Source organism: Juglans regia, chromosome 16 (assembly GCF_001411555.2).
Source record: "Juglans regia cultivar Chandler chromosome 16, Walnut 2.0, whole genome shotgun sequence".
In the NCBI taxonomy this organism is placed as follows: domain Eukaryota; kingdom Viridiplantae; phylum Streptophyta; class Magnoliopsida; order Fagales; family Juglandaceae; genus Juglans; species Juglans regia.
Window position 1 is genome coordinate 26005369 of NC_049916.1, and position 14302 is coordinate 26019670.

The 14302-nt window shown below is 33.3% G+C and overlaps 1 protein-coding gene across 2 annotated transcripts; it reads left to right on the plus strand.

Moving 5' to 3' along the window:
* The first annotated feature begins 637 nt into the window (after positions 1-637).
* LOC109002319 (probable magnesium transporter NIPA4) lies at positions 638-6925 on the plus strand. 2 transcript variants are annotated; one of them, XM_018980007.2, is made up of 10 exons: positions 638-738; positions 818-1207; positions 2045-2101; positions 3549-3639; positions 3715-3875; positions 3985-4112; positions 4203-4340; positions 4733-4825; positions 5324-5429; positions 6414-6925. In XM_018980007.2, exons 2-10 carry the CDS (start codon positions 1039-1041, stop codon positions 6521-6523), a joined length of 1053 nt encoding a protein of 350 aa, XP_018835552.1. In that variant the 5' UTR covers positions 638-738; positions 818-1038; the 3' UTR covers positions 6524-6925. The 2 variants fall into 2 exon arrangements, with proteins under 2 accessions (XP_018835552.1, XP_018835551.1); XM_018980006.2 differs by having other exon boundaries at positions 651-1207.
* Positions 6926-14302: the final 7377 nt, after the last annotated feature.

A 14302-nucleotide genomic window follows, 5' to 3' on the forward strand; every position in this document is an offset into this window, starting at 1 on the left:
TGAAGGCTGAGCTCAGTACTCACTCAGCCAATTCTTCTTCACTTGATCTTACTCCTCATGTTTAAGGACGAAGTATCAAGTATGTGAACAACAGAAACAGGAGGAAAATAGAGAACAAACAACCTCAGAGCATGAGTATTCGCAACCTCCAACACCTTTGTTGTCCACAGCTTGTTCTAACATCTTAATTAAGTTCTTTATTAGTATTGGACCAATTTATCAATATATTTAGTGAGCAATATATTTATCTCTCCATGGCTTTAGATTTTGGATGAGATCTGAGTATGTGACAATGCTTTAATGATAATAATATCTTACCATTGGCATTTATTAAGTTGAGATGTCCATAGTTTAAACTTTATTTTAATATAAATACGGTAAATAAAAATCCTGAACCTAATGCATACCCTTATAATTTTATTTTAATAAATAAAACCAATTAAAATGGATGCATAAATCCTATAAATATTTTTTTATGTTAATTGATATGACATGTTTTTACCTTAAAATAAAATATTTATTTTAAATCAAAATTTATTTTTATTTTTTATCAAGTTCATAAATCCAATAGAAGACTTATATATAAATATATATATTTGTTTTTTTTTTGTTTTTTTTGCGAAGAAAAATACAGAAATAAAACGGAAAGAAAGGAGTTAAAAAGGAAAGAAAGAAGACGATGGGGATACGGAGGCAGCAGTCATCGACCCGAAGTCGGAGTGGAGTCCTTTTTGTTTGGTAACACCGAATCACCCCCAAAATCTCTCTCTCTATCTCTCTCTTCGATCCAAGAAACCTAACTCACAGCTGTGGCCAGGCCAGCGACTGCTCCAAGCAAAGCGGCGACAGGATCCTTCTCTTAATTATTAATCAATAACTACATCTCGAGATCTAACTCACTGTTCTAACTCCCGTATCCGGGTGATCAGATCAGTGAGTCACATAAGCAGCAAATTTCATTTCATGATCCTCCCTGGGGTAGGGTTCTACCGATAGAGTCGCCGGTGGAGGCTAGGGTTTTTGTTCTGCTCTCTATCCATGGCTTCGGCGGCCACTCAGACTCCGCCGACGAGTTGGCGCGAGGGCATGTCCTCTGACAACATCAAGGGCCTCGTTCTCGCTCTCTCCTCCAGCTTCTTCATCGGCGCCAGCTTCATTATCAAGAAGAAGGGCTTGAAAAAGGCCGCCGCTTCTGGAATCAGGGCAGGTATTGAATTCTTCAAATAACTTTCGCGGCCATTTTGCTTAATTTCCGTTATTTTTTTTTTTTTGGGGGGGGGGGGGGGGGGGGGGGTGGTTGCGCTCTATAATTTTGGACTTTGTTGCTTGTCTTCATGTTTTACTTTGAATGAGTGAATGAGATAAAATGTCGGTCCTATTGCTCGTTTTGAAAAATAATCCCCGCAATATGAAAAGAAGTTCAATTGCCGCTGCCTGCTGTGTGTTCCGTAGACTAGAATCGTCAATGTATAGGAAATTACTTGACCTATGAATTTGGTTAAATTAGAAGTGAAGAATCCATGGGTCATTCCCTCTTTGCTTTTGTTTTCTTTTTCTTTCTTTCTTTTTTCTTTTTTCTTTTTTTGGGGGGTGATGTCCAGTTGTATGTTCAGTAGATCGAGTGGAAAATTGTGTTTAAAGTTTAAACAGATGCTTCTTAATGTCATAACAATGTTGGATGGACCAGTAACCAAATTCGGTGTCGCTTTATTGATATTTGATCGCTCTGCTGATGTGCGTGCAAATGTGTAGTAGAGCAGTATTGAGGATCAGGGAGTCTACTCATTTTGAGAAATTTGATTCCATTCTTTTCTCATGTGTATATGGACATGTATACATCTTGCATGTTCTCTTTGAATAAGTTTCTGCGACATTTCTGGTGCAGCTTCCATGCACTCTCATCATCCGTCTTTAATATCCACTGGTGCTAGTGGGAGTTGTGTTACTTATTTTGAGTGTGCTTTATTATTGGATAATTTGAATATAGTTTTATGTTAATGCCATGCGTAATTCTTGAAATTAAGTCCATTGATGTCTTCAACAGGTGTTGGAGGCTATTCTTACTTATATGAGCCACTTTGGTGGGTGGGCATGATAACAAGTGAGTATTCTATGGCTCGCTTTGGTCATTGATCAATGACTGGATTTACTGCTCTACTTTCCCTTTAATTCACTTCTATTTGTGGTCCGCACTATTAGAATCAGATTGTTACCTATTGTAAAAAGTGATGCATCATGTGTTTTATCAGTTTGCTCTACTATCTGTATCCTTGGAAATAAAATATTGTGTAGCGGAAGGCTTTATTTTATAAGTACCGACTCAAAATGATACAAACGTCTACAACATGGCACATCTAAATTCAATAATTCCTTTTAGCTGCAAGAGCAATGGAGACAGTTATGAGAATGAAATTATGCGGAGAAAATAAGCGACTTCCTCGTGCTTTAGCATATTTCAGCGACTGCTAAAGAAACTCCTTACAAACAATGAAAATGAACTCAAATTTTCCATTTATAATGAGTGACATAAGGACCATATATGGATGTCTCCTTTCTCATTTTTCTTTTCCCCTGATATATATTGTGAATCACTTGATCCTATTAGAATACAAACAAAAGAGAAGCTTCAAAAGTGTCTCTCTCTATTCCATCACTCTTGGTTACACTAAAAGTACAAGTTTTCTAAACAATTCTGAAATTCAATGGCTTGTTTTTCTTGTACTTTGTCAAAAAAGAAAAAAAGAATCTGAAATTCAATGGCTTGTTTGCAATATCTTTTCTGGCTTACATAATGTTCAAAACAACATTGAGGGATGTTATTTAAAGTCGAAGTAAAATCATTATGTGGTTATCATTTATTTTCTTGCAATATGATTAATAGGTGACCTCTGTAGCCTTTTCTTCTACCCATGATAACAACTAAACTGTTCTAAATCTCAATCAAAAGACGCCTCAGATTTGAAAGGGTTGATTGATAAAGTTCTGATAACTGCTTTCTTCATATGACACCTGCATGTTCATTCCTAAACACCAGCCACAAAAGAAAGCTTTTTATATCTTAGATTATTTGTCATTAAAGTTGCTTAACCCATCTTTGGTTATAAGAAATTTTGAGAATTGCTGGAACAATTTTTGAGGTCTTTTTTTATTGGGTTTTGTGAATGTGGATAGGAAAAATGAGAAATTGTTTTAAAGATTTCTTTAGATGTTTGGTATTGGAGTTTGTGAAAGTGGCCGGGCAGATTTGAAAAGTTGTTTGGATAAAATTGTTGTGAGAGTTGTTTTTTGGGTTTTCCTGGAGGGAAATACTTTAGCCACTAATGAATTACATAAAAGTAAGTCTACAAAATGACGTTGTATGTTGTGGTACGTCAAATTGTGAAGTTACTTTTATTATAAAGTAGATCTAACAGATCACATGAAGCCACTTCAGTTTGTGCATTTACTTTTGTATAATCCATTTGTATTTGTAGCGCTTCTCTTTCGTGAAAGTTGTTTTGGTTTTTAATCAAGAATGAGAATACTCATGGGTGATTGCCATTCAACAGTGATCGTTGGGGAAATTGCTAATTTTGCGGCTTATGCATTTGCACCAGCTATACTGGTCACTCCTCTTGGGGCTCTCAGCATTATCATCAGGCATGATATAAAATCTTCTTTATAAATAACTGTAATTCCCCCGTGCTATGTGCTAACTATTACACTTGTCTGCAGTGCTGCACTTGCACACGTTATTTTGCGTGAGAAGCTACATATTTTTGGAATTCTTGGTTGTGTTCTGTGTGTTGTGGGATCCGTTACAATTGTTCTGCATGCTCCTCAAGAGCGCGAGATTGAATCTGTGTCAGAAGTTTGGGATCTTGCCATGGAGCCAGGTAATTGTAATGTTACCCAGAATTGCTTGTGTTAATTGATTAAATCATTTTTGGCTTTTCATGTTCAGATATTGTTTATATATTTTTATCCTTTTTGTTTCTCTTGCAGCTTTTCTCCTGTATGCGGCTTTGGTCATAACAGCTGCATTTATTCTTATATTCTACTTTATCCCACAGTACGGCCAGACACACATAATGGTTTACATTGGAGTTTGTTCCCTTGTAGGTTCTTTGTCGGTATGTGTCAGTATTTAATTGAAAATTTGCTGATGTCTTTGGGTTATAACTTCTATCTTCTTAGCGTTTTTATAAGGGTGCTCTTGACAGGTCATGAGCGTCAAAGCACTTGGAATTGCTCTGAAGTTGACATTTTCGGGAATGAATCAATTAATCTATCCCCAAACTTGGGCATTCACTTTAGTTGTAATTACTTGTATTCTTACGCAAATGAATTATTTAAACAAGGTAACAACTATGTATTTTCTGTCTGTGCCTTTTGTCTTCTTTTAATTTAATTTAATTTTGGTAGTTTTGTTTTCCCTATTTTCAATTATTTTAATATCAAACTTCACATGGAAATGGCGTATTTAAACTTATTCTTCCATTATGACTGATGTATGGAATGTATAATCAAATGAGCCCTCTCAAAGTTGTCTGCTGTGGAAGTAAGGAAATGAAGTGAAAACGTTAACTGAAATTCTAACTCATTCTCAAGCATGCATGCGACTATATTTCTTCAGTCATAAGTACTTCAAAATGTCAAGTATTTTGCTTAACCTTTTGGGCCTCTGTTGTTTGATATTTACTGTTTGCAACGGTTCCTTTGATTGTTTTTTTCCCTATTTTCTCCAATACAGGCACTTGATACTTTTAACACGGCTGTCGTATCTCCCATATACTATGTTATGTTCACATCACTGACTATTTTGGCTAGTGTGATCATGTTTAAGGTATATTCTTCTTCTGAAAAGTATTATTGAATCACTTTCTTTCCTCTTCCTCTGCATTACATGGGCATCTGTTGCTATTGATCCTTGTTCAAAATCTTAAAAATTGTCGAACATCATAAATTTGGTGATCAGATACATCAACTTAAGTTTGTGTTAAATAAAAAAAATTCAAAAGTTTTGGTGAGCTTGTGAAGTAGGATGTTGAGAATTGAGAATGTTGAGAATTGAGAATGTTGTAGTTAACCAAAACTTCTCTCTTGCTATTAACTTTTAGAATTAATTAAAACTAGGTAGTAAGGTCCGACAAAGAAAGTTCATATGGCTTTTTCTGCATAATATGCCACTGGGCTTTGTTTCATGTCCTTTTTCTGATAGGCCTGTTATAGATTGCTGTTATTTCCTAGAAATCATTTGGAATTTTCATGTTATGATCTCGAATTGATGACATTGTGGAATTTGAATTTACTTTGACATTGTGGAATTTGAATTTACTTTCAGGACTGGGATAGGCAGAGTCCAACCCAGGTAGTCACAGAAATGTGTGGCTTTGTGACCATCCTTTCTGGAACATTTCTTCTTCACAAAACAAAAGATATGGTGGATGGTATGTTTCCCTATATCGTTTTTGCGAACCCATTTAGGCCCCGTTTGGATAATGAAAGTGTTTCATCTCATCATTATAACTTTTTCAAATTCCTACACAAAATATAATAAGCAATTTAACTTTTTCAAATCTCAAAACGATAATAATATTAAAAAATGATATTCTAACAATATTTTATTCAACTTTCATCTCAACGCATCTCAACTCACTATCCAAAAGGCACCTTAATCAAGAGTAATGCTAGGTGAGAAATGCTACAAGGAAGTTCTACACCACACCTCCACTTAACCAACATGTGATTTGTTATTTTTGCCATTTTATTTAAACACATATTTAAGCATTAAGATTGAATGACAAAAATGACAAATCACATGTTGATTGGGTGGAGGTGTGTGGTGTAAGGCTAGCTTTCATGTAGAATTTCTGAATGCTAGATAGTCTTAGGGTGTGTAAATCCCGTGCACCCCCTTTGAAAAAAAAGTAGGGTTTATTATTAAAAAATAATTTTTTCATGTGGATCCTAGATTTATTCACTTTTTTCAAAGGGAGTGTGCGAGACTTTCACACCCTATGACTGTAAATATCACTTCTCTTTAATCAAATGATGATAGTTAATTTTTTTGATCCATAAACAAAATTTGATTGAGCATCAAATAGACAAAAGGCCCGAGTATATGCAACACATACAAGAGTGGCCTATGTGAGCTAGTTTAACGATATAAATAAGTCATGAAAAGACATGCCATTAAAGTCAATTACAATCGACCAATGAATTAAAGTAGTGAAAAATAAATTTCTAATCTCATCCTGTGAGAGCTTTCGATCTTCAAAGCTTCTTGTAGCCTTGGTGATAGTTAATTGACAAGGGGCCCAATGTCTTTCCCTACACACTAGGAAATTGTAGGCTTGGTTGATGATTTTTTTAACTGTTGAACTCATTTTTGGCATTCTGAAGAATTTATCACGTAGTCAAACCATGTACAGGTTTGTCAACGTCTTTGTCCATGCGACATTCTAATTCTAAGCACTCAGAAGAGGATGGCCAAATTGATGTTGAAGGCATCCCTCTTAGGCGGCAGGAATCCTTAAGATAACCATGAAGTCTGCATTTCTGCAAGTCAGAAACAAAAAAAAGAAAAAGAAAAAGAAAGCACGCTTTTTCTGGGGAGGGATGTATCGCTGATGCAAGGTGTATTTTATGCAGCTACGCATCTATCCGATAATATTCTTGGATAGAAAGAGAGAGAAGGGTGAGGTTTCAATTGTTTTTTCTTTCTTTTTTTTCTCTTTGGCTTCATAGTGACTTTGCTTTCAGCCGTTGCACTGTATTCTCTCCACTCCACTCCATACAGAAGGCACTGTCCAACATAATTTTGTGCACATTTGTTTGTATAGTGTATCCTAGTTAAATTTTTCCACCCGACCCAATCATGATGATAATGCTTATAATTGACGATTGTTATTTACTATTATTAAAATCCCTAGAGTTGCAATCATTGACTTTCTTTTATTATTATGCATACAAGAATTCCACCTTAGGTATATATATCAAGAAGGAAACAATTTTGAAGTTAGAACTAGAGAGGGTGGTAAGCGGGTGTTTAGAACGAAAGACCTGAATTTTGATACCAATTTTTCGCAATCCTCAAAATACCTGATTCAAAACAAAAGAATCTAGAAATAATTGAGTTGTAAAATGTAACTTTCAAATTATAATCTCTATTTCAAACTTCTCTATCAGTGTTAATAACTCGAAAGGAAAAACCTTTAGGTCTCTGTTTGGATGTTGAGATGGTTGCATTCCATTTCATTATCTCATCTCAACATTTAAACATCATTCAATAAAAATATTTTTTAATTTCAATTTTTTAATTTAATCATTGTCTAATCATTATAGTTTTTTCAAACTTTTAAACAAAACAGTGAAACACAAAAAATAATTTAATTTTTTTCAAATCTAAAAAAAAATTATATTCTAATAATATTTAAATTTTATAATTTTTTATATTTTAATTTTTCTCTCCTCTTTTTTAAAACTTCATAAAATATTTGTACTTAAATTATTTTACTATTATTTATAAAATGTTTTATTACTATTCATAAATTTTTCATCCTTATCTCATATCAACATTGGAACGAGGCCAATTGCATGATTGCATAGAAAATGTAAGAGAAGATGAGAAAAACAAAAAGATTAACAAGTTACTAAGAGAAGATTGATGGAGGAGGGGGTTAGTTGAACAAATCTAAAAGTTCAAGACTTTCATTTGTTTTTTCAAATAAGAAGAGGTGAAATAAAATGAGTTAAAATTAAAGTTAAAAATTAAATAAAATATTGTTAGAATATATTTTTTTAATATTATTTTTATTTTTAGATTTGAAAAAATTAAATTGTTTATTTTATTTTACGTGAAAATTTGAAAAAATTATAATAATTAGATAAAATGATTAAATTAGATGAATTAAGAAGAGTTATAAAAACAAACAAGTAAATGTCCCAATTGAAACCTAAAGAATCATTCCGTCTAAAAGACAAATCACGAGAGATTTAAAAAGCAGGAATAAGAATGAAGATAGAAGTTGGAAAAAGATTTAGCCTTTTTTTAATTCCTCAAAGTGAATAAAGGCAAGAAATAAAATTTCTTTCCATAGTTGGGGAGCTACGAGTGGTGTGGCGAGGAATCCCTTATGGGAAACGATATTCGACGTTATCCGAACACTTTTTTTTTTTTTTGTTCCCTTCCACAAATATCGGACAAGTGTGGTGACTAGTGTTTATAACCTAATTAGGTCTCTGGAGATAGACTAGATAAGTTAATTAATTCTAATAAATTCTTACCGCGAAATTAATAGATCAAAAAATCAAATAAATGGAGTACTTTATTACTAGTCGACCTTTATTTAGCTAGGAAGCATGTCGTATATCACTACAAGAAAACTGTTTATTTGTAGCTAGTTATCTCTTACAAAAATAATTATTTCCTGTTAAAATGAGTCTGTTTTCATTGTAAATAATCATTCTCGTCGTAAATAATCCGTCACAAATGCATGTTTTTCTTGTAGTGTATATACTAGCTAGGTTATATATATATATAAGACATAAGACTACATGCTCCTTCCAATATTCCACCAACAACCATGTTGATGATCCCTTTTGGAGAACTCAAAAAATTTTCAAAGGTATGTTCCTAATTAAGGTTCATGACCTATAAAAGATTTTCGAAGCTAGCTTAAATTTAAATAATTTTTTATAAGGCATTTAAAATGTTTCCCACCAATTATAAATTTTAACATATGACTTTTCTCACGGTGCATAATTTATTGAAGAATGGACACTGGACAATACTATAAATTATATATGAAAGAGCTAATTAAGTAGAAAGGTAACACACACAGAACTAGATAGTTCAGAACTCATAATCTATTTTATCTTTAAAATAATATTTATTGCATTTAAGAGTAGAGAAAAATAGAAAGAAAAGAAAAACATTGTGAGACTGGTCGCTCGTGAGAGTACATAATATTGTCATTAATTAGCTAGCTTAAACCCAATTTAATCCTAGTGCATGTGTGCATGTATGGGAGTGCGTATTGGTTTCCCTAGTCTTTGCATCTCATGAGTCTCTTCTCATGGGTTTTTTTCGTCCTTTCTTTTTCCTTATGATTGATCTATTCTTTTTTTGGGTTTTGCTTTGAAGCTCTCTCTTTTATCTTTTTTGCTTTGAAGCTTTTCTTTCAATTTGCATTGTCATGCCCCCTTGGGAACTTGTTCCTCTTGGGAAGGTAAGGAGAGGGCATCCCATGTTGCCACAAGAAAACCTATGCATGCCGAGCTAATAAGGATCGACTAAGCAATGAGAGGGATTAGTATCCACTAAACGAGCCTAGCTAACTAGCAAAGCAAATTAAAGCAGCCTCTCTAGAACTTTTGGGTGCTCAACCATCATCAGTGATCATCACATGACTTCATGAAACATAAACGAAATCGATGGTTGATATCCATAGATCATGGTTTGCATAATGTCATGAACTTCCCTTAGAACATTGGTAGATATAACTCCAGTTATTAGAGGGTAGCATTTTAGGTTATTGACTGCATGTCTTTCTTAATTAGGGAGTCCACTGAGCTGCAATCTATGGTTATCATTTCTGTTCTCTTTTGGTTGGCGGCCATTTTTATAATACTTTTCTTGAAAGCAATAAGCAGTGCTTTCTTTTCTGGCATTCATATTTGTTCAATGGCAATGCTAATTATATTAACTCCAAATAAACAAGTTTTGTGCTAACACTTTGTTAAAAAAAATGAGTTCTATTAAAAATAAAGAGTTTTTATTTTTTTTATTTTATTTACGATGGATTCACTTTTTTTATAAAGGGGGTTGCGCTAGACTTGTTGTGCAAATCATTAGGTTCCGTTTGGATACAAGAAATGTTTCATCTCATCATTATAATTTTTTCAAATTCTCACACAAAATATAATAAATAATTCAATTTTTTTAAATTTTAAAATAATAATAATATTAAAAAAATAATATTCTAACAATATTTTATTCAACTTTCATCTCAATTCACTGTCTAAATTGTATCTTACACTTCTTTGCTGAAAATTCCTTCCACGTATGCACATATATATATATAAATATATATATATATATATATATTTATATGTTTCCAATCTTGATCTTATGATTTAGTTCCATACTTAGGGATGAGGGAATAGAGTCGAAGAATGTCAATATTTATGACTTGTAAAAAGGAAAGAGGAGCTGGCCATGATCATTCAAGTTGGCCAAAGAGATTCTTGAATGGAGAGAAGATTTGTTGCCAAAACATCGAAATGATAAACCTGACAGCTTGTATGGTATCCAACGTGCTCAAAAGCAATTAAGCAGATAATATAGTTAAAATGACTATCTTTTTATGTACCATCATAATTAAATAGAAAAAGTATGAATTATGAAATGAAAAATGCTAGAGAGTTGGGTCCCCACAAATTTTATTATTATTATTATTATTTTATATTTAGTGATTAAGGAAGAGTTTTTAAATGATATTGTAAATTTTAAAAAAAATATTTAAGAATATAAAAAAATGAATAAAAAAATAAAAAATAATATTTTTTTGTCCTTATCAGAACCGTCTCGTAATACACCGCACTGCTTATTATGAAATAGATAAATGATTTATATAATTCTAAGTGTCCAGATTTTGTACATTTTATTTATAAAAAAATAGATAAATTGATGATTTAAAAAAAAAAAAAAACACTTTTTAAGGATGCATCCATTTTTTCTCAAAATAAATATGTGAAATTTGCATCATCTAGAACTCTATATAGAGAAAACGAGAGATTATAGGGAGGGAGTGAGAAATTCAGAATGAAAAAGTATTGACATCAACCATTGTTTGAGATCATCCAAAACATAACGGAGTAAAATGATCAAAAACATCCCACAACAAAACCCACTTCCCTCTAATTTTAAATTTTATTTTTACTTTCCCCACCACCCTTGTCGCCCAAGGTCTCCCCCCCTCGCCCATCCTCAAGCGTCGACTGTCAAGGTGTTGTCGACTGTCGAGATGGCGGCAATCGATAGTCTAGTGGTGCAGATTTGGCCGTGAGGGAGAGAGAAATGATCAGTGTGGGTTGGGGAAGGAGGGTATGGCCGAGGGGTGGACATCCAGCATGCTTGTGGGTAGCGATGTGCGGCTGTAGGTGGCGGAATGTGAACCGCGACGTGGGTAAGTGGGGTTGGGCTACGAGTGTGCGTGCGGAGGAGCTACGGGCCTCGGGCTAGGGAATAGGACGGGCTCGATGGTGGTGGTCGGTGGCTGCGGTGGGAGGTCAAATTGGCGATGGCGACGACGGATTTGGGCTACGACGGGGACATAGGTGAAAAAAAAAAATTAAAAAAAAAGTACGAATCAATCGGGAACAGTGGCTTATCTATAGCACAGCTGATTGAGAATGCATCCACACACTCAGTCGGTGTCTGCGCTTTCATCAAATGCGCCACTTATGATCTATATGATTGGAGCACGTGAAGCGCGTGGAACTTTAATAAGTTGTAGATCCAGACTGTAGCAAGCCAAGATAGAATGATCCTGGTCGTCCATGCACTTTACAGATCACTCCTGATTATTAGCCCTAATTCTTATGTATTTCTCCTTAACAGAACATATCATAATACGCTTTTTTTTAACAATTAATTATTTGATAAGAAAAAAACTACTCTCTCGTGCTTCCATGGTTTTATTATTTTGGTATTTTTTCGATTAATACTTAATTTTTTTTTAAAAAAAAAAGAATTAATTTAAAGATAAATGTGTAATATTATATCAATACAGTATAAAAAAATTAAATATAAATATAATATATAAATTAATAAAAAAGGTAAAATTATGTAAGATAAGAATGTAGCGTAATATATTAACAAAGGTCATATAATGATCATTCAACTTTGTATTAATTTCTTTTAAAAAAAAAACTTTTTATTAACTAATAAAAATCAATAAAGTAATCACAGTTGTAGCTTTTTCTTGCGGAAATTTGGGATTAGTGGAACAGTACCTACCATGCCAAAATTCTAAATATTGTATTAATGTTCTTTATATTTTATTTTGTCATTACTAGTCAAACTATATATGATATGTGATGTATTATAAGCAATTTTCTATGTCAAGTACTTAAATGAATATTGACGTAAATAACAGCCATGCATTTAAAATCATGTGTTATTCAGCAGTACCAGTACGAGTACTGGCCGGGGATGATAAAATCGAACATGAAGAATAGCATCGCTCCATATTCATGCCGCATGTGAACTAATCTAGCTATAAAGTAAAAAAATAATAGTTGAACGATCTTTAAACCTTAAGAAGAATATAATCGTAACGTAACGCCTTTTCTATTCAAACTGTTCAAAAGTAAAAAAGAATTTATATATATATATATATATAGCTGTTTTTAACTTGGTTGTGGTAATCATGAAGTATATCTAAGTTCATATGAACCTTTAGTACTTAGATTAGATTTTATACCCGCATTTAAATAGAAAGACACTACATATTCACATTGTCGACCAAATTACTTCCCAAATTTGGCTATGAAATGGAGAAAATTATTTCGTAAAAGATGAGATTATTTTCATCCCATACTTTCCCGAAACAAGTTATAACATGAGAAATTCTGTCCATTTTTCGTGGCTCGCAAATGCTGAAGAATTGGGGAAGATCCCCATGAAATGCAGAATAATATATAAATATATATATATATATATATATATATATATATATATATGCTTCTTATCTAAAAAGTTTACTCCCCATCTCTTTCTCGATAGATGTTAGCATTATATTAACAATAGAGGAAAAAAAAAAAAGTCGCCCTCGCTCGCGCCCGCCAACAACACTCACTAGCTACCTCATCCAGTTTTGCTAGCTACCGATTTGCATAGATAATGGAAAACAAAAGAAGATCGAAGAGAGAAAATTAGGAAATGGGAGATAAATGAAAGGTTAGTGGACATGAGAGTGGGAGATACAAAAGCCGATCGAGAATTAAAATGAAAATAAAAAACCAAGGAAATAGCCAGTGGGAGGCCCCTAATAAGGAGGAAGATCATCAGGATGCCCTTTTCCATGTCCGAGGCCAACAAATACAACACCCCATGGAATCTCATATATATATATATATATATTAGCTACATATATGGTATATATGTACGTGACATTGGGTTTTCTAAGATTAATTATAAGACTACATATGTAGTATATATTATGTACGTGAAATTGGGTTTTCTAAGATTAATTATAAGACTATATATATATATATATATGAGCATTGAGCAGTTCTACTACTGCTTTTCTAAAAATTTATGACAGAAATAGAGACAAGTAAAATTATTAATGGAGCTAGCTTTCGAAGGGGGGCAGGTGACAGCCGCAAGAAAGAAATTATCATGTTTTGTGATGTATTAAACGGGAAAAGAAAAAACGTCATGAACAAGCTGCTGGTACAAGTATTGAGTACAAATTAGCTAGCCATCCGAATTGACTGTTCAGATCAAAACAAAAGTCACCCTCAGTGTCTTTGGCTTTAACCATGCACAAGCTGGTCGTAACCGCTTTCACTTCATAGATTTTATCTTTCGACATAAACAATCCGACAAAAATATGTATCATGATTTTCTGTTGAAAATGATGACTGCACTAAACAAAATTATAATATTCCTGAAAGCCGAAAATCATGGAGATATCCAGTGATGTACGGCTCTGCTTGAAAGAAAGCAGCTAGAAATATATTCATATATGCACGTAATACCATCATTATCACATGCATTTTGTTGTAGTTTTCCACGTATCAGAAGGGAAGATTGCTATGGAAAAAAAAGAAAAAACCGAAATAAAGAAAGAAAAGTAGAAGGTTATAAAACCCACCTGACATGCTCGTTTGGATGTGTCTTTACAACCACAGAAAGAAAGGTGGTCGTGAGTAAACTCTTGGGGTTTGTCTAGTCTCTTTCGTGTGTCAAAGGATATCTGTACTCCATTGGAGCTCTCCTTATCTCTCATACATAAAGGGCTTTAAGTTACTTACTGCTGCTTTGCTGCATTTCTTTCCTTCGTGTCCTTTCTGCTCGATCTTTTTTCATTTCTATAAAAACTACAGGCGCTGAGGTTTATTTATCTGGCAATTTATAATGCTCCTCTTCATCTCGAAAGATTGAAAAAGAACTTAAAAATATTATTGCTCATATTTGTCTGTGTGTTTTGAAAGCAACGAGAATGAAAGAAGATGCTTTATACAATGTTCCTGAAAAAAGTAAAAAGAAGCAAGAATGGTCAAACATACTATATTAACCCAAAAGATC